General features: G+C 41.2%; 1 protein-coding gene across 1 annotated transcript in view; it reads left to right on the top strand.

Annotated features, from left to right (window-relative positions):
• The window catches only part of CPXM2 (carboxypeptidase X, M14 family member 2), a 69,023-nt gene extending 65,614 nt beyond the window's left edge, over window positions 1-3,409 (top strand). Inside the window, exon 14 of the mRNA XM_081912677.1 lies at window positions 1,330-3,409. Within this exon, the coding sequence (XP_081768803.1) occupies window positions 1,330-1,601 (272 nt within the window). The 3' untranslated portion in view covers window positions 1,602-3,409. The remainder of the gene's footprint in view (window positions 1-1,329) is intronic.
• The last annotated feature ends 17,678 nt before the right edge of the window (window positions 3,410-21,087 follow it).

Here is a 21,087-nt window from a genome sequence, read left to right as displayed (position 1 = left end):
CAAGCTGCATTTGCATGGTGTTGTTTACATCAAAGAGGGGGCAGGGAAGTCTTCTCCTGATGCACCTGACCTTTTTGGCTTCCCTGCCCCTGCAACCCCCCTGGAACTCCTATTCGTGAAGCTGCTGTTTGCGCATGTGTAGCAGCTGTCAGTACAAAGCGAATGCTGCTTAGGTTTTCTAGTCAGATTGAATCTGGTTTGAGAGGAAAAGTGCATCAGACAGCAGTTGTTGTTGATAAACTACAGGGTCTATATGATTGTGGCTAAAGTGTGAATGCAGCTTTAAAAACTAGCAGTGGGAGTGCACTGGATGTGGAATAAGTGGTAATGCGAACACACACAGTATTACATGATGGCAATTCACATTTTTACTAATCATACAGAGTCTTCTTCTACATTTCCTATTGAAGGATGCAAGAATCTATTATCAAACAAAATGCAATGCAGAGCATTGAATCTTTCCTTTGTTTCTTCCGATTCTTCAAACAGAACCCAGTTTTTCTTGACTTTTGGAAAAATGAATCTCCAGAACCACTGATCAGTGACATCCAGTTCTATCTACCTACTCCTCCATTGCTAACAGTGGAGTAGAATATGTTTTTTTATTTTTTTATTTTTATTATAACTTGTATACTGCTCTTCATCCTTTCTGTTGCATTGTGGAGGTTGATTTTGAGGGAATGATGTTGCTGTTTTGCTCATACTACCTGTGTGTTAGTATCTGCAAGCCTTAAGTTATTCTTCAACCTGTATATTTTCAGGTTATTAGAAAAATGCCATAAGTCTCCAGTGTTCTTTCAATCAGATGAAAATGGCTCCTAAAGGCTGGTTAGAACTTCCTTGGGGAAGGTTTGGGGAAGGAAAACTATTGGAAGATGTAGTCTTGGCACAAAGGATGGTGACCAAAATTATTTATTTAAAACAAACTAAAACAAACATGAGGAAAACCACACCAGAGATCCATGTCCCCAGCTGCCCCAGTCTTGGTTCTAAAGCTATTGGGTGAAACTTTGACTGGAACTGTTGCAAACCTAGGTGGACTGGTACAAAATATAGACTGGACTCCCCAGCATTACAAATTGGAAACAATAAATTGAATAACTCAGGCCTATATAACTAGAACATGAAAATGGTAGCTAAATCCCCAAGGTTACAAGCGACCAGTCTTGGAGATAATTAAGTTTTTTTCTACACCAATTCCCAAATCCCCATCCTAGAGCAATAATTTCACGTGCAAGGATGGATAAGCTCCTTGATACTAAATAGAAAGATGGAAGTTAGGGCTAAACAAAAATGCATCACAATATTTATTCTTTCCTTCTTCAACAGCAAGCGATGGAGATTATTGGCGCCTTCTAAACCCTGGAGAATACGTCGTCACTGCAAAAGCGGAGGGCTATACTGCTGCCACCAAAAACTGTGCTGTGGGTTATGACATGGGTGCCACCCGGTGTGACTTTACCATCAGCAAAACCAACTTGGCCCGAATCAAAGAGATCATGGAGAAATTTGGGAAACAGCCCATTAGTCTGTCACTTCGGCGGAATAGACAGCGAGCAAGGCAGAGGCGCCAGCAGTACAGACAACTTTCTACAGTGTAACAAATTATGCTATCATGCTCTGCATCTAAACTGAGACCTACTCCCGTAGTAGATTGTAATATCAACCCTGTCTGACAGTATTCTAATTAGGGATCTTTTATTATAGAATATCTTGGGATTCCACTACTTAATGTTAGATTTATATTCTCATCTGAAAAATGTGGAATAAAATATTGTCTTCTAAAAAGATCTGATGCGTAACAATTGCATGTGGCACCGGTATTCTCTGACCCAGAGGAGAGACTTTATAATCAGAAGAAATTCCACACATACACAACCTCAGACCATGTACTTCCTTGAAACCATTGAACTAAAGATTCTGTGAATACAAGGATTGGGTTTGGGGTTGGAAATGAGACTTCAAGATTCAGCACTGAAATACTTTTAAGCTGGGAGACAGAATTCAGATTCTGTCCAAGGTACTATCTGTGACACCTGTTCTGTCATTAATCCAACAAACAAAATGCAAAAGTGAACAAAGATTTCTAAAGCAAAAGCAATTAAAATGGTGCCCATTTTTCATGGAGGAATGAAACATTAGATCGGGGTGGGTTCTTTCAAGAGTTATTTCAGATACCACCTTTGTGGTGCCAGATCAGTCCAACTTGGGGCCATGTTGGAACAGATTTCAGCATGATGTCATGAAGGCAACAGCTTGGTGGGCAAATAGCTCTGCAAAAGTGACCACTGAGCTTCACCTCTTACCCATCACCAGTCACCATATTGTTGTTGAATATTTAACAAATGCACCACCCTTGCAAATGTGTTAAAAGTGACCTCAATATTTGGTCTCACTATAAAGTTAACATCATCTTTAAACTAGTGTTCCATATTCTTGCTACTTCCAGGTTTACTGGACAAGTGAGAGGGAGAAATCTTTAGCAGATAGAATACCAGGGAAACTTCCATTCTCTAACATTAATAGTAGCTTGAGTATCCTCCTAGTGATTTGCAGGACATAAACTAGTTAAAATGATGGAAAAGCAGGCTTCTTTATAGTTAGATTGTGATGGGCCAGAAAGATGAGGAGGTTTGGAGCACAGCAACTGGGCCCTGAATCAAGACATCGCTGCCATGAACTCAACAGGTGAGCTTAGAAAATTGATTCTTTTTCATCTCTGCGTCACACCTGCAACACAGAAATAACAGTATTTACCTGCCTTGCAGAGATATAAGGATAATGTATGTGAAAACGGTGTGTTGCTACTGTCTTTATAAATGAATGAGATCAGCTTGTAAAACAACCAACCAGTCAGTACTGGACATTTTCTTCAACTTCTGTAACTTGATGTAAGCTTGTATCAGCTATATAGGGTTTGAACATTATGCCATTCAATGGCAGAACCTCAACTCTTCTCTTATGTCTGAAAATAAGCCAGTTGTGTCACATATAGAATCATGCATGGCAACAAGACTTTACTGAGCCCTCCTAAGTACAGTGGTACCTCGGGTTAAGAACTTAATTCATTCTGGAGGTCCATTCTTAACCTGAAACTGTTCTTAACCTGAGGTACCACTTTAGCTAATGGGGCCTCCCGCTGCCACTGTGCCCCCTCCATGTGATTTCTGTTCTCATCCTGAAGCCAAGTTCTTAACCCGAGGTACTATTTGTGGGTTAGCGGAGTCTGTAACCTGAAGCGTCTGTAACCCGAGGTACTACTGTACACTGTTTGTTAACCGTTATGATTTTTAATTGCAGTGGTTGTCTTACTCAGTATATACTTGTGAGACGTGTAAAAGAATAATAATGATTGTCTCAGTCACATTCAGAACTAAAGAAAATAAAACTGCTGCAAGTAGGAAATTGACAGTGGATGTGCAACATACTTGTTATATTCAATTTATTAACACTAACCAACATATCCTCTGTGATGAACAGAAGCCACAAAATGTGCAGAGTGACTAAGTCTCATTAAAAGCAAGCAGCACGTACATTCCAACCACTGCAAATCTTCACGCTGCAGCCAACTGATGATAGTGCTTGCTTACAGGTAATGAGGCTGAAGAATGTGTGCATGTATGTCATAGGATCACAAAATTGTAGAGGTGGAAGGGATCCTAAGGGGCATCTATTCCAACCCCTCGCCGTGCAGGAATCTCAACGAAAGCATCTATGACAGATGAGCATCCAACCTCTGCTGTATGTATGTGTGCATCATGATACCAGCACAAAGAATTGATTATGAAGGGCACATATATACAAATTCCATTTCTTTCCCTTTAGATTACAAGGAAACGGGAAGCTTAAAAAAGGATTGTCTTCCCTTTCATATGTTACTGCATGGTGAACATACCTTATACCAGGTGAGTATTTTTGTCAATCAACACCAATGTTGTCTGCTGGTGACTAGTTGTGGCTTTGCAGGACTTCACATCACCAGCTACCTACTCCTTTTAACTGAAGATACCAGGGATTGAATCTAGAACCAGTGCTGGATATAGGGTCGTGTGGGGAAGGGGGTACAAAATTGAGAAGATCCATAATGGAGAAAATCCATTTGGGTTGCCAAATTTTAGCCTTGCTCAGGGCACCATATTACCAAAGGTTACCAAACTACACCCCTGCTGGGACCTTGTGTATGTGCTGGACCACTGAGTGACGATGCCGTCCCAAAAGGGTTATCTTTATACAAAATAACTGTGCTCTCCATAATGGATGGCATCTATTAGGGCTGTGAATTGGGATCCCAGATCCCAAATGAAATCAGACAGGTTTGGGTCAATCCATGGGTTGGCTGGAGCAGGTTGAGACAGCCTTGGATCACAGCAGGTCCACCCGGGGAGATCTTCTCCCCCAGCCTTCTCAACAACTCATTATATGCATGAAACTTCCCCTAGTCCCACTGACTTCTCACTGGGGTTGCCGGCTTTTCAACTGGCACCCATAGCTGTGCCTTTAATGAGAGTGTAACATAATCCCCTGGCCACATCAGGGTACTATCAAGCACTGTTCCTACCTCCTGGTCAGTTGTCAATCCTAACTTCCAGTAGTGCATATAGTGAAAATGTTCCCAACACCCCATATCTCTCTCCCTAAGCCCTCTGCTTGTCCGAGAAAGCATGCTCACATGACTGACACAGAGCAGAACTGCCACCTTCTAAGGAGGCAGCAGGACAGAAAAAATGGCGGGTTGCTAAGGAACAGCCAGCATGCTCTCCCAGAAGACTGTTCATGATGGCTTAATTTTAATCTCTCCGCTAACAACCAAGTAGCAAGTGGCATGTCCTGTGAACCAGAAGAGATTTGGCACAGGAGGAGCAGATAGAGGAACTGCTGGGCACTGACCAATGAATTGCAGAAGATTGGAATGGTTGTTGTGGTAATTAAACATGTGGTCAGACGTGGGAAGTACATCTCCCCCCCCCCCCCGCCAATTTGACTGCATGACTGTGCAAATCCCTCAAATTTGTTTGGGCCTTGGATCTCTCCTGCATCACCATTATTATTTATTAAATTTGTATATCGCCCTTCATCCGAACAGCACAGTTCACAACTGAAAAAACAAACAAAATGGGAATACAAAATACATAATAAAATAAAAACAAACCGATAAACCCATTCCCACAAGCACATTTAAAAGGACATGGAATGATAATCAGCCAAAGGCCTGGTTATAGAGAAACATTTTCTCCTGGCACCTAAAGATATGTAATGAAGGTGCCAGAATTTCCAGAATTTCCTAGACATACCCAAAATACTGCAGTTGGAAGCAGTGTCCTGTTGGAAATTGGCAAAATGTTTTGGAAAATCCAGATATATGGCAACCCATGTCGGTACTGTCACTTTGGCCGTCCCCCACCCCCACCCCCAATAACTGAAAAACATAATTTTTTTGTAATTTTGCCAAGAAAGCTCAACAACATCTGTGTCTGGATTTTCGTTTCTTGGGATATGGCAACCCTAATGTAGACCAAAGCATGGAGTTTAAATCTTTTAAGTACAATACTGTCTCATGAAGTACCCATGTGGGTAGGTGCTTTTTGTGTAGTTTTTGTCATATATGAATCATTCTGAAGCCCTGGCAGAATAAGACAATGCTTTTGTTAACTGGATCTCAGTTCTCAGGATTAGGGACTTAAGGCACAGTTTTGTTCTGTACATAATGTAAATTATTGTATTGATATTTCATGAAAAGGCTGGAATCTGGAATAGGATTGTTCCACTTTGCTTTGACACAGCAAGAGAGTTTCTGAGCAATAAAACTGTGCCCAGAGGCAGTGAATCCATCACGTTTAATGCAATCTTGTGGCGGTTCAGCTATGAGTCAAAAATTCAAAATGTCCAAAGACTTGCTCTCATTCAGGCATATACTTCGTCACCTGAATTGACTAGCATTTGTCAGGATGTATTATTGCTTGACGTCACTCTAGGTTTTGAATTAGGTATTTATAGAAGGGTGTGGTGTGCGAATTTTGATTTATCTACAAGTGGCTGCTTAATCCACTTCTGCTTGTTGCTCTGATCTGCTAAAATGGCTAGATCTACTGTGAATCTGTTGATGGCTCCTGCTGAACGAAAGGTATGTTTGCGTTCTGTAAATCTAAGACTGTTTTCAGTTTTACCTCATCTGCTGACTCAAGATAAGCAGGGGGAATTGAAAACTGGGACTCTAGAGGATGACACCCTATTTACACTAATGGGTGAACTTTCAATTATTATTTTTACTGAAAGTGGCATCCCTTTTGCTATGTAGGCCAAACCTCAGAGGCTCTTTCAATTTTTCACCTCACGAAAGGGGCCTTTTCCTCCTTTCCTTACTCCTACATACAAAATAAGTCTATATTTGCTCTCTCTGCCTAGTGCCACTTTGTGGAGTACTTTAGGAACAACTTTCTGATGGCAAGAGTTGTTTGACAGTGGAACAGACTACTTTGGAAGGTAGTGGGACTTTCATTCACTGGAGCTTTTTAAACAGGGGTTGAATGACCACCTGTCAGGGATTATTTAGCTGTGATTCCTGAATTGCAGGGGGTTGGACTAGATGACCCTTTGGTCCCTTTCCAACCATACAATTCTATGATTCTATTATAAGAAGCAATGCAAATACAATTAAAAACCATCCAGCATCCAGCCCAATGCAGAACAATTTCTACAACAATTTTCAAGTGATCTATGGTAAAAAAAAATCTTTAGAAGCTGGCTCATGAGTGCACATAAAATTCCTTTCTAGCCCCATCAGCCAAGTCGTGCAGCCACTGCAGTGTCTAGAGGATCACTGAGTGCTGGGAGGGGTGCAGAGAGCACAACTGGATGCCTTCATCTACCACAACTGCAGCAAAACATGTCTCTCACATATCGGTCTCTACAGCCACAGCAGGTACTGTAGCTCTTCAACAGTTTGACTTCAGCCCTAAAGTAGCATTTTGCCATTGTCTCCCAAAACTGATGAATGGCAACCAAAGTCCCACCAACCAGTGGTGCTAACCTTTGTCCATAGAAATGACAAACATGGTTGGGCGGAGAAGTCAATTACTCCAATGCTAGAATTCTAGATAAGGCCAGTAGTGGACAGCATGGTGGGCGGTGGGACTTACCTGACCTCCAGGTGGCTGAATTTCTGCTGCTTATCAGGAAAGAGAGGCGAGGGGATGGGCATTGGCGAGGTTAGCACAGTGCAAACACAGCAGCAGAAACACTGGTTGGGCTCCACTTGTGTGTGTGCACTGCACTGACCTCCCTACCAACTTGGTCCTCTGCTTCTTCTCAGTAAGCGGCAGCAATTCTGTGCCCTGAAGGTCAGGTGAGGGCAGCCCCATCACACCACCTGCTACTAGGTAAGGCCTCAGTGATAGCCTGGGAGTGAATCTTAAGGAAGAAGTTGCATCCACTCCAATGTCTCACCCCTAGAGGCCTTCCGGCACAGCCAATTTACTCTGGAGGAGAGGTATGACTTGGCAACAGATACCCTAGCTCATCACCAGCAGCACCAGGGACCGGATTATCTCCTCGCTCTTTTCCTCAACTGCCTCCCATGGTGAACACAATAAGGAACCCATGGAAAGCCAGGACCAATGGTTTGATGTAAGTCAAGAAGTTCAGTTTGTGAATATGCTTAAACCCCAGGCATTAAAGTCAAATTATCTGTAAAGTACTTAACATTCCAATTTTTAAAGTGGAATATTCCTTTCAAATTGCCAGTAATTTCCAGAATCTTTTTCTGTGGATGAATTGCCTGCATTTTATTCCTGCACTTTGACTGCATACATTAAGCTCTGATTCAAAACAGATCTGCTATATTTGCAGGTAATCTAGATTCTTGACTATGGTTTGAGAATCAGTTAATGTGAACTGCCAGTGTAAAGACTATAGGGAATCCACAAAGCATTTAGATGTGACCGCTGTGGCATCTCGTCTACTCTTGCTTACGTTGTTATGCTTCATTAAACCCATCAGTATACTTGGAGCCAATAGGTTTGAGTGAGTCATAGGAAGCCTGAGGTATTATATAATTGGAATGTGCTGTGTTCTTCTCTTAATTGAATTTTTTTGCTGAGAATAAACAATATTTGTACTTCTAATACAGTCCTGGGAAAACATTTTTTATATAATTGCATCAGGATCAGAACTAATCAACTCAGATTTAATGAGAAGCACAGTAAGTCTTTTGTGGAGAAATTTGCATATTTGAACCCACCTGAACCCTAGGCATTTGGAAACAGTGACACTTACTTCCTAGTAAACATGTTTTGCTCTAGGAAGGACTGATCCTGAAGAGAGCATACCAAGTGTTCATGGAACAGAAAATTTAAGCTCTGGCCCCACCCCCCATTTCCTTATCTTTATCCAGCCTTCCCCTTCACTGTAATTCCTGCATTGCAGGCAGTTGAGGTAGCCCTTGAGGTCCCTTCCAACTCTACAATTCTATGATTTCATATTGTGTGGAAAGATATGAAGGAAGATTCTAACAGTGTGTGGGAACACGTATACAAGCCTCCCCACAATTGGAAATACTGCATTATCTGGTTTACTTGTGGGATTCCTGAAAGTACGTTCACTCAAATGCACCCCTTCAGATCTTCCTAGTTGGGGGTGGAACAGGCAGTGATAGAGCCCCTGGGGATATTTGGGATAGGGCTGGCTTTCATGACCCCTCACCCTCTGTTCACGGTGAGATACATTGACTTGTGGCCAATGCTGGCTTTACTCAGAGTAGGCCCATTGAAGTTTAGAGGCATGGCCTAGATGGGCTACCTTCCCTGGTCGATAAGCCCCATCTGCCAGTCACTTACCTCTACAGCACATGCAGAAACCACCTTCTTGACCATTGGATCTGCTATTGGTTTCGTCTGCTCAATCTGCCAGAGCGTATCTTTGCATGCAGGGGAGGTCCTTAACTCAACGAGGGCTTGACACCCATCGGCTCTCCTCACCAGGTTTAGTCGTTCAGTCGAAGCAGTTCCTGGGTGTGGCCGCTGTTGCATGGTAACAGCTTCTAGGAGCCACAGGTGGGAGCCGAGTGCAGAGTAAGTGGAATAGGGGCAGTGCTCTTGGGCCCATTAAATTATCACAAGCAGATGAAACTTAATTAAAAGCAAATAGTGTTTGTGGTTTGGCCAACAAGCAGTATATTCATAAAGCAACAGTGATATTTCATGTTCAGTGCTGTAAAGGACAATGGGATAATAATAACCTGAATCTTTGTTTCTCAAAAATGACAAGTGGGTAATGGGTATTTTTCTCTCTCAGTTATTACTTATGCTGAATGTTGCAGAACATCTAGGCAGTCTGATGGTGACTTACATCTTACTTGACACCTGGTTATCTGAAACTTCCTGTTAGATGTGGTAAAGAAACTATCCAACTAGATACGGGTGGAAATTGCCACTGTTAATTAATTCAGTAGCTAAAATAATTAATGTGCTGTGTGAAATATGAAATAGATTATGAAAAAAATCCTTCTTCATCCATGCCTAAATATAAACTCCCAACACTTACTTTTCCACAGAATAAAAATGTAATCAGGGACAAAACTGTTGATTGTATGAGGAGAGCTATTATCTGGGAAGACAAAATGACTGCACAACTAGAGTAGATATTGCTTATTCCGTATATTAAACAAGGATTTTTTTTTCAGTGGCATGTGGAATAAAGATGTTGCAAACAAATGTCAGGGCTGTATTTTATATATATATAAAACAGACAACAGTTACACTGGAGAAATATAACTTTAAACATTATTTTCTCAATAAACCTTGATGTATCGCTTCTTGGATTTCATAATGGCAACCTCATTTTACTGCAAGGCTGGGGAATCTGCATCAGCTAAGAAAATGGGGCAGGGATGAGATCATGTGACGGGCTGGGCTTTTGGGGAGTGAGGTGCAAAGGAAGAAGAGAGTATTTTCAGCAAGGTGGTAAATGTTTTGGATGAGATGATAAGACAGGTTCTTTTGGGTGAGGTATCAAGAGAGGGAGGTTTGGTCAGGCATAAAGGGAGACAGGTAGGCAAGGGGTTGTTAGGTAGATGGGGTTGGCAAGTGAACAGGGGCAGCAGCCTCTAGTGTGACAATAATATGTGTCCATGCATAGTCTCTCCTTTTCAGATGTGGGTGAAGCTGGTAGGCAAAGTTGGAGGTGTGGCCAGAAGGTGCAGTCTTCCTTCCCCTCCATGCGCACTGTGAACAGTGAAGCAACATGCAAGGCTAATGTACTCTGCTAGTAATTCGCAGATAACAACTCTCCATTCAAAGAGGGGAAACAGAAGAGGTTGTGGATATTAGCGACTTGGCAAAAGCAAGGCTCTTCCCTCACCTCTGCCATTATTGGGAGGTGAAAAGTGTGGATTCGACAGCAGCATTGCTATCTCTGATTTGTGGACTATTGTTCATTGAGAAACACAGCAGATAATCAGAAATAACTGCTAAGAGGTTAAAACCAAAACACCCTGGAATGACCTGTTTGCATAGCTGTCTCTAAATCATGATTACTGAAAATAAACTCAAGCCTATATTGGGCTTAAATGAAATTGCATTGGCCAGGATGATCAGAACGCAACTAATCAATACAGCATTGTGAAATGACTGCCATTGGTAAATAACAGCCCTTTGTATATTGTTTGGGATACTTCATGGAAAGCAATTCATACATGAAATTAATAATGATGACAACAGCAGCAACAGCAACAGGAAATGTGTGGTGTAACTGTTGGCAAATCTCAAGTACAGCATCTGCTTCTTCATATTTAATGTTGTATTCAGAAGTACACTTTCAGCCTGAAGAAATGTATACTTTATTATTGATGATACCTGAAAAGTTCATTGAAAATACAGTGGTGCCCTATGCTATGTTCTAGATGAAGTCTAACATGAAATATTTTATATCTGGGCTGTAAATTTGATCAGCTCCCTTGAAAGCCATTCCTTTACAGAGAAGCTGGGGTATGTTGTGCTGGGGTGCTTAAGCAGAGCAGTGAAGAAAAAAACCTCAGAGATGTGCACTAGGAATGTGTCAGGAATAAACCATTTTCAGTGGAATGTTATAGAATTGCCCCATTAAGGAACTTTATTTATTCATTAATTTCTACCCCATTTTTCTACAAATCTAACCAAACCAGAATGCAATATAAACAACACTAACAGAACAGTACAAATCAAACTAGAAATATATATAGCGGGAGGAGGCTCTTTCACACTTTCCTTTTGCCTATGCTTTGTAGGTACAGGTCAGCTCTGTGTCTGAGCCCCTCCCCCTTTTGGCCACACCACTTTCCCCCAAGAAAACCCACTCTTTAACACTGAATCGGAACAAACAGCAATTCAAGTTTTATGTGGTTTGCCGTTTACTCCAATTCTGTGATAGTGGGTTTTCATAGGAAAAGCACCCAAAAAAGGTGATGGGCTCAGATACAGAGCTTTAAAGTGCTGACCTGTGCCTAGAATATTAAGTGTAATTGTTTAATTGACACTGAAATGGAGAATGGCTAAACTCGTATTGCTAACATGGGGGTTTTTCCATGGCAGCATACTAAAGGGTTCTGAGCTTTAATTGGTTGATAATGAACTGTAAATGTTATCTGCTTTAAAAGTGAATGTTTACCTTTGAACATGTGATGTGGGTATTTGGTTGCAAATCTCCATTTCAAAAGGGAGCTGTCTTTACACTGTGAGAGTAAGAATGTGTAAAAGACCCTGTCCAGAGAGTGAATACAGCTCCAGACAAAATGGAGGCTGTAAAGAGAGACAGACCTTTGCTTCTAGGTCTGTTCAAAATTATATTTTATTTCTTATAAGATGCTGAGCTTGTGCTGGACATACACAATATATTGCATGGAATTATTTGGATGTATCTTTGATGTTTTTGTTCTGTTTTGAAGGAAGTTCTGCAAGTAAAGTTTTGAATAACAATCTATGGGTCTGAACAATGCTTTATTCCAGAAGGAGTCAGCTTTTATGCCTCCAGTTGCTTTAAGCTGCAATATAGAAACATGAAACAAAAGAAAGTATGGATAAGCCCAGAGAGAGGCATTAAAACTAGTGCCAAACTATTTTAACCACAAGAGAAATCTCCAACGCCAAATACCTATGGGAATAAAAGTTTCAAAACCTGACCAAAAGCAGGGAATTCCTTAACTGCAGCACTGGAAAGCAGAAGGTCCCACTCCTTGAATCTGCTAATTCTGGGGAGGTGGGAGGAGAATCTCTGGCCTGCCAACTGAATGTGGTTTCCATAGAGCTCTCTCTGGACACTGCCCAGACCACTGCCATTTCCTACACTCTCTTGCAAGGTTTTTGCCTGACTGCAGAAGAGGCTTTATATAGATATAGCATCTACCTAGCTAGCTATACGGGAAACTGTTCAGATGATACAGTTCTCCTCTTGCAGGATGAAGTGGCAAAGTCCAGGTACACAATTTACCCAATTATCCACTGTCTGCATAGTTCAGGTTCAGACGTTTATCCTCTGCTGAATAGGACTGGAAGCAAGAGCAGGTTTGTAGCCTATTAAATAGAGAAGACAGAGCAAAGGGAATTTACTGGATTTTTTAAAAAATCCTCTGTCACAGTGCTTCTTCTTGTTGTTGTTTAGTCATTTAGTTGTGTCCGACTCTTCGTGACCCCATGGAGCAGAGCATGCCAGGAACTCTTGTCTTCCACTGCCTCCCGCAGTTTGCGGGAGTGCTTCTTACAAACCTGCAAAAATGTTTGTGGAGTCAGAGCAGACTCCTCCCCTCCATTCACTACCCTAACTTCTACAACGATGCCAGTGCAATGATCTTGTGTATGTAATCATTTCCACCTCTTAGTGCCCTTTAGAAAGCCTTTGTTGCCCTGTAGAACCATGGCTTATGGGGATTTTTTTGTTTTTTAAAAAATCTCATAATTTCCTTTTCTATTGTCTACATTTGTCCACGGTGTATTTTCTTTTAGATGTCGACACCATCTGCTGCTCTGTTTCACTTTGCCTGCCTTTAGAGAGATGCAATTACCATACTCCCACTCATTTCCCCCCTTGTTCCTTTTCACTGCATGCTTAATTCTTGCAAAAGTTGATGTCTCCAGCTTGCTTAAAACCTGCAATTATTAGAAGACACCAAATGAGATCAGCAGTGATATTCCATGCTGGGCAGAGAAGAGGCTCCCCCCCGCCCTTTCCCCCCTTTTTTTTCTTTAATGGAATAAACAAAGGCAAATGATAGCTAAAGTACTGAAAGCAAATCTCCACATCACACAACTGGAAGGAAAGGTCAATCTTCTAAAAATGAACATGCAATCAATTATTATGCAGTCTACTCCTTCCAAGGGGTTTAAACAGGCTATTTTTATTTGTCGCTTTCAAACTTTAATTGTTAAAGATCCTGTGTCGATTTTCAAGTGGTGATTACAGGTGATTTCAGTGTTGGTTTTCTGCTTCCCTGCCCTACATTCAAAGCAAGCTCACACCACACGATGAGGTGCAGAATGCTGTCGTGTTTTATCACTAGCTTCTAATTGAAACATACAGCTCTATTTTTAGAAGGTCACAAGCAAGGGGGGGGGGGCTTTCTGCAGATTGCGCAGTGCAATCCAGTGACTTTTCTGCTTTCTGTAATATGGTATTGTAGGATGACCTGGAAATCTGAAAAGTGCATTTATTTGTGGGAATCCCTTTGGAATATATTTCTAAAACTGCCTTTGCCAATTAGGACCACTTGCACCACACCATATAATGTCAAGAGTTTGGCACCAGCATAAAGCAACAGGCAGTCTTTATATATGTAAGTTACGAAAAGCTTCAATTGTGAATTTTTGTCTATTACGCAGCTGCTCAGGACACAGATTTTCAGTCCATTGAAAAAGCAAAAGTTGGGGCCATGACAATCGTTTAAGCACCCAATATCTGTGGCATGAAAGATGGGTTTGAAGGAACTGAAATGTGCATTCCAGACTCCCTTCTCTTTATCTTGATGGCCATTGTTTATGAAGCTCTCCATCTCTCTTGGTGGCAATTTTGGTGCTGCATTTTGGCAGGGATGGTTCTTCTGTATAAGCCTTCATAGATGAACATTACAACCCCCTTTGCTCTTTCACAAGAGGCCTACATTGGCATTGGGGCACACCGTCAACTTTATAAGCTGCCTCTACCCTATGCCTGGCCTCTTCTTTTGCACTTTCATGACAAATTATAGTGTCAGAGCCATGCACAATAGTCAAACAGGAAACTCACAGCATACCTCCTACCTGGATGCAGTGGGGTGATGACAGGTTGCAGCTGCACAGTTGGAGTGAGTGCTGGATTGGTGCCAAGAGTGTACCTGTGCTGCCCCAACCTTATCACTGCCTAGCCTTGGCCCATCCAGGTGAGCAACAGTGACACCTCTGCTGGAATGGAGACTCCACCTCACCACACACCACTACAGGGGATGATATCACTATCATCAAAAAGCCAATCAGATATGGGTATATGACAAAAACACAAAGTCATTTCAAAGTGGGAGCAAGGCTCCCAGCTCTCATTCTGAACTGGCTTTGTGGTAACACTCTATTACCAGTCATTTTTGGCTACATTATATCACAAAGCCAGTTCAGAAATAGAAGGTGTTGTTCTTCTCACTCTCAGAAGCTATTTGAATGGAACCATGTTACGAAGACTTTTACCCATCCTTTTGACGTGCCTACATAATTTTATCTGTACACTGCCTTTCCATCGTTATACAGCCTTGCTCAAGGCAGCTCACCATATGACAAAATACATATTTAAAGGTAAAGGTAATGGGACCAGTCGTGACCGACTCTGGGGTTGCGGCGCTCATTTCGCTTTACTGGCCGAGGGAGCCGGCGTACAGCTTCCGAGTCATGTGGCCAGCATGACTAAGCCGCTTCTGGAGAACCAGAGCAGCGCACGGAAACACCATTTACCTTCCTGTCGGAGTGGTACCTATTTATCTACTTGCACTTTGACGTGCTTTCGAACTGCATAACCAATAGTAATAAACAATAAAAAAATTCCTTCCAGTAACACCTTAAAGACCAACTAAGTTTCAGTGGCAGAAAATGGTTATGCAAAAGCTACATGACACAAAAGCAAGACTGTGATTTTGACTGAATAGAACCTAACAAAGTGATTATGCTCAACAAGTTTTCGAGCTTCAGATTATTATAATCACACACCTAGGAGGCAGGTGTCTAAAGAGAAAGTGACTCACCAGTAGCCATAGCAAAATGACAAATGGTGCTACTGGAAAGAATTTTTTTTGTTTTGACTATGGCAGACCAACACGGCTACCTATCTGTAACTAGTAATAAACAATAAAACATCAAAAAGTACACAACCAAATCAAACAATTTCCACATATTTCATTATAAAATATAAAATATATTAAAAATTATAACAACACCCCACCCCCCGCATACAAAACCCTCTAAACAAAACCCTAGTCCCAAAGCCTCAGTTTTTGCAGCTGGAGTCAGTCAGAGCTCTGCTTTCCCAACCCTAGTAGAAAAAGGCCTCCCAAATGAATTGTAGAAAGGGGTGGCTTTCAAAGGTGGTGTAAATGTTTTCAGAAAGCATCCTGTCTTCAGTCTGCTCAGCCCTAATGGAAGCCTTATCTCTAAAGAGTATATGCCTATGTAGATGGATATTTAGATTGTGACCTTGCCTGGGATTTTTTATTTTTTTAAAGAAACATTGCATGCTGAGCCATGTTGACAGCAAACCCCGTCCCCCCAAATTGGGAAACATTTTAAAACACTTGGGAAGCTGAGGGCTACACTTTCAATTACCCTCTGATTTGTTTAAACTTTCAAGAGGTGAATCAGAGGTTGAAATTAAATATGTTGAAAGACCATCAACAACTGCTGGCAGATCAAGGGCTCTTGACTTAGCTTTACTGAAGTAAGTAATCATGTAGATGTGAACAGGGCTTTTATCTGTGGTGGGTGGAATTCACTGCTTTACAAAGATGTGAAAACTGCAGAATAAAAAACTTGAGGTTCTTGCTAATGTATTCTATCCATAACAGTGTGCTGTTCAAAATTTAGGGTACAACAAAACAGAAAAAATGACTTACCACAGGTTTTCTTACCCAAATCGGTGTTATTTTGGACTGTGTGCTGCATTTTCAGCAGTATTCTGTTATTGGTACCAACTCATTCCTGTGATACCTTTATTCTCCTGATATGTCAACCCCTACATATCCCAAAGAGACCACTTCCTATAAGGATACATTGATGAGAAATATTAACAGCTTGTGATTTTTGTAGCCCCAACATTACAAAAACCAACAACGCATTGCAACTGTGTAACATTACCGTCACCTGAAAGAAAGCCAGGTCTTATCATGGACCACTGATGAGATCAGAAATGTACCAGGATGATTTGAAGTACCCATGTGCAGATGCTGAGTTAGGAAGAAAAAGAAACAAGACTCTACTGAGTCTTAGAGGATATTTCCATGCACAACGTGCCTGCCTCAGTAAGGTGCCCCCCATTATTTTTTAAAGGAACAGTAAAAACAAGAAGGCAAAGATTGTGTTTGTCTGGAAAGTGCAGGTTGTGATTGGTGTTAACATTTTCAGTGGCAGAAAATGGTTATGCAAAAGCTACATGACACAAAAGCAAGACTGATTTTGACTGAACAGAATCTAACAAAGTGATTATGCTCAACAAGTTTTCGAGCTTCAGATTATTATAATCACACACCTAGGAGGCAGGTGTCTAAAGAGAAAGTGACTCACCAGTAGCCATAGCAAAATGACAAATGATGCCCTAAAGAGCATAATTGCACCTTTTAAAAATAAAACAAAGCAATATAATGTCCCAGAAATACACACAAGGACTGTTCAGAGTGCCTGCTGAATGCATGTGCAGCATGTGGCGTAATTTCCAGGTTAACCACAGAAAAACTTTAATTAACATTCACAACATTTCAGAATGAAATGGGCAACCAAAGAGCTTCAATAAATGTATTTTTCCTTCCTTAGATCTCAGGTTACCATAATCCTCACAGTTTATCAATCACATTTGGATGCTGCTCTTTTAATGGAAGTTCAGGACAACCTACAAATGTTATTAATGAATATTGAAAATAGGGTGAAAGCCTTCTCCCTCCCTCTGCCTATGTGAGAGATGGGTGGTACCTACAGACAGGGCTTGCTCTGCCATGATGCTTCAGATATTATTGTCCTCACACCATCTTTCTTATCTTTTTGATGCCAAAGATGTCATTTTTGTTGTTGTTCAAGTTATGATGCTGTTCACTTCCTCTGCCATGCTCACATAAGCCCTTGCTCAGCACAGTCATATGCCTAGCAGAGCTTCAGGAGTGTATGCACTGTCCTTACATGTGCACAGTATTCCAAACATCCTGATGACTGCACAAAGAGGGTGGATGTGGTCACATGTGGATAAGATCTTGTGCCCCACCATACTAGGGTTCAACATAATGTTTAAATAAAAGGCCTGCAGTTTTGAGAGTACATTCTTTAGGTCCCTTGAAAGTCGCACCATCTGAAATTTCAAGGCTTTGCTGTTTGATCATGATCATGGCCATACATGAAGTGGCTTGCTTCCATTCAAAGTTGGTTTTATTCAAAGCCATGGATGTGGTTAATACACATCCCCAAGCATGGCAATGAAAATGTTCGCACTGTTAATGATTGAAGATGTTCATGGCTGCGAGCCTGTTTACCTAACTTGATTGGCTACATCTCCTTTCCTTTCCAGTCTGGGAAAAGTGAAAAGTTTAAAAGATCTAGCTCTCACTGGCAAAGAGAAAAATTTAAAGAGCCTTATTAAACATGGCTCTCTGTAGAGTAAAATCAAAGCTTAGCTAAAGTCTCTGCAGATTTGCCATTGCTTTCATTAGAGATTGGATTACAGCCAGATGATAGTGTGATCTGCTATGAAAGCCAGAAGATGTAATCTTTAGCACTGAATAGAAATTAGATATAATACAGAAAAGAAAAATATCACCCCCAAGGCAGAAACTGAAGAATACTTTGGAATAGCAGCTTTAATTAGGAAGGAATGGGATCCATCATAACTAAATGCATTACATGCAAATGCAAATGGGAGAAAAACCAAAACCCTCTGCAGAATTAATTTGCAAAAGCTTAAGTACGCTTTAATGATGGCATCTATATGAATATTCACCAGGAAATCCTTTGTCAGTATTGAAATTTACATAAGCGATGGCAGGTTCAGTGACAGTAATGTTTTACCAGGAAGATACAAAAGGCAAAATGAAATGAAAAGGGGAGATGTTATCTCTATCAAGTGACAGACTGAGAATTAAAGAAGATTCAATTAGGTAAAATATATTGAAAATGAACAGCTTGGAAGTCTTCCAATTAAATTGTTCAAGATTGGTCAAATCGGATGTCAGACTTCATAACAAAGCTGGAATTTGGACCTTTCCTCCCCACATCCAGAACCAGCACTCCAGTAACAGCCACTTTAGAGCACAGTTTTTCAATGCTGGGTCCCCAGATGTTGTGGTTCGAGGACCCGATCCCCGCTTTGTGGAATGAAGACACACAGACACAGAGTATAAGGTTAATGGGCAAGAAAAGGCCACAACTTTATTGATTACAGCAAGTGAGAAGGTATTGACTCGCGACGAGAAGGCGGAAAATGAGGCGGAATGGCTGGCGCAGCAGTAAGTTAAACTGCTGCCCGGTTGGGTGCTTACCTGTGGGCGTGGTGCGCCAGCCAGGTGAGTGGGGCAGGGGGCGTAACGCCCCCTGCACAACGTAGAAATCGTGTCCCGCCCACAACACCTCTCCTCTTGTAGGAGGAGAGGCTTTGTTGGACCACATATCCCATCAGGGATGATGAGAGTGGTAGTTTAAGAACAGAAACAATGGAAATACCTGCCCATTGATATTGGGCTGGCACATTCACTGTACTCTTTTGGGCACCTGCTAGAAATAATAATAATAATAATAATAATAATAATAATAATAATAATAATAATAATAATTTATTATTTGTACCCCGCCCATCTGGCTGGGTTTCCCCAGCCACTCTGGGCGGCTTCCACAAAGACCAAAAATACACTAATATGTCAAACATTAAAAACTTCCCTGAACTTCCCTGCCTTTGTTCAGACAAGCCTATCCAGATATTTAGAAAGTTTAGGAAAGTTTCAATCTATATTGAATTTATCATTATTTTAACTTTTTGAAGTCTTATTGGTGTTAATTCTTCTTATTGAAATTTTTATTGTTTTACCTTTTGTAAACTGCTTTGAGGTTTTCTCACAATCAAGGGGTATATAATTTTTTTATGAAATAAACAAAAAATGTATATTTTGGCAACCACCCTTCCAAGGAGCATAGGATAGTTCCCTTCACCTATTAACACTGAATCAGCATGGTTGTGGGCCATGTGAGGATTTATTTGCCTCTTCAAAGGCCTCCTCTGTCTTCCAGTGCGACCATTCTTTTATCATATTTCGTTAGGAAACACCTCCTGAATGTCTCTCACTTGTCAAAGGCACTTATATTTTGTGACAAGCAGAATGGTTAATATATTTTAATCCTGTTTTCCTCTCAAGCATCATTTCTGTCTGCTGACAAAGTGCTAAACATGAATAAGCTTTTGTTTACTGCCACATAATTAATTTTGATTTCCTTCCTCTAATGTTCTCTGTCGTTACAGCTTGGCTGCCAAGAAAATACGAATAAATGAAAAGAAATACAAATGGTTTTGAACTGGGGTGGGGAGATGCAGAACTGTGTGAGAGAGTGTGTGTTTGGGGTGGTGGTTAATCTCTCCTTCCCTTCAGACTGATTTCCACTCAAGTTGCGCATAAATCTGATTGTCGTGCCTGAGTTTCTTTCTTAACTCATTGCACTATTCTTGACATTGCAAGCTTTGGATTTTTAAAGACTCTGGAATATTCATTGGACAGCTATATCGGTGTTCTTCAGCCTTGCTTGCTCAAGATGTTGTTGGACTATAACTCCCATCACCCCCAAGCATTTGATAAAATGGCTAGAGTTTATGAGATTTATAGTCCAATAACATCTGGAGACCCAAGTTTGGAGAACAGTGGTTTAGATGCTGCTAAGCAAAATTTGGGGGAAAGTTGGCTGCTTTCAAGAATGAGCAGCTGCCTGGGCTACCTAGATAGGGATGGGAGAAACATCATGATGAATGGATTCCTTGATAGACATACTGGATGCATAAATTGAAAGCTTTGGCAAGAGATGTAGACATATAAACAGGAAGCAATAACAAACAGGAGGAGCATTAGGGGCCTAGGGGTGTGTGTGTGTGTGTGTGTGTGTGTGATCTGTTGTGGGCCCCATGCAGAGAGGTGGAACTTAAGAGGTGCCCAGTGATGCCAAGCTCTGACACCATCCCTTATCTAAATGGCATGGCAAGCAGAAGCAGGAGAAGGAGACACTGGTCCCCATGGTGAGCAATCTGATGTGAATGCAACCACTCTCTCCCAGCTGCTGGTAGTGAACTCTGGTGGGGAAAAAACCTTCTTCAGTTTACACAGTATCAGAGAGCTTCATATGCCAGCCACTTTGCTTTTAGAGTTGTGACATTTGGGAGATATTTGGTGAAAGCCAGCTGTTTAGTGTTCTGCCCACAGTAATTGGAAGCAGTTTTGTTTGCTTACTACAGTGAAATGAGAAAATAAACAAAGTGTGGAAAGATGCTTGTTAACGATCTTCTCCCATAGATGCTGATGGTTCCCAAGGTGCCAGCTACCAATTAGTCATTTTGCAATTAGTCATTTCATCTACCTCAAATAGTAGCTGGAGAGGAAAATATTAACCATGCCCTCCCTTCTGCTGTCATCCCAATTTGAATTAGGTTCCCCCAGTTTAGTACTGCATTTTTTATACCAAAGGGGGAGTAAAAAAAAAAATAGTTCCACTTCCTGTGCCAGATCTCACACCGCAAGAGATACTCAGGAAGATGTGGTTCTCTACAGGGTGGAGAAATAAATCATAGTTCACAGTTTCAACACAAGTGGTGTTAGTAGAACCTGAGATAAGATCTAAAACGAACAGGCACTATCCCTCTCGTTTTGAGTGAGAAATTAACTTG

This window comes from Podarcis melisellensis (assembly GCF_964234715.1).
Source record: "Podarcis melisellensis genome assembly, chromosome: 5".
Lineage (NCBI taxonomy): Eukaryota > Metazoa > Chordata > Lepidosauria > Squamata > Lacertidae > Podarcis > Podarcis melisellensis.
The sequence above is the reverse complement of the archived record's forward strand: the minus strand, read 5'-3'. Positions and strand labels throughout refer to the sequence as shown.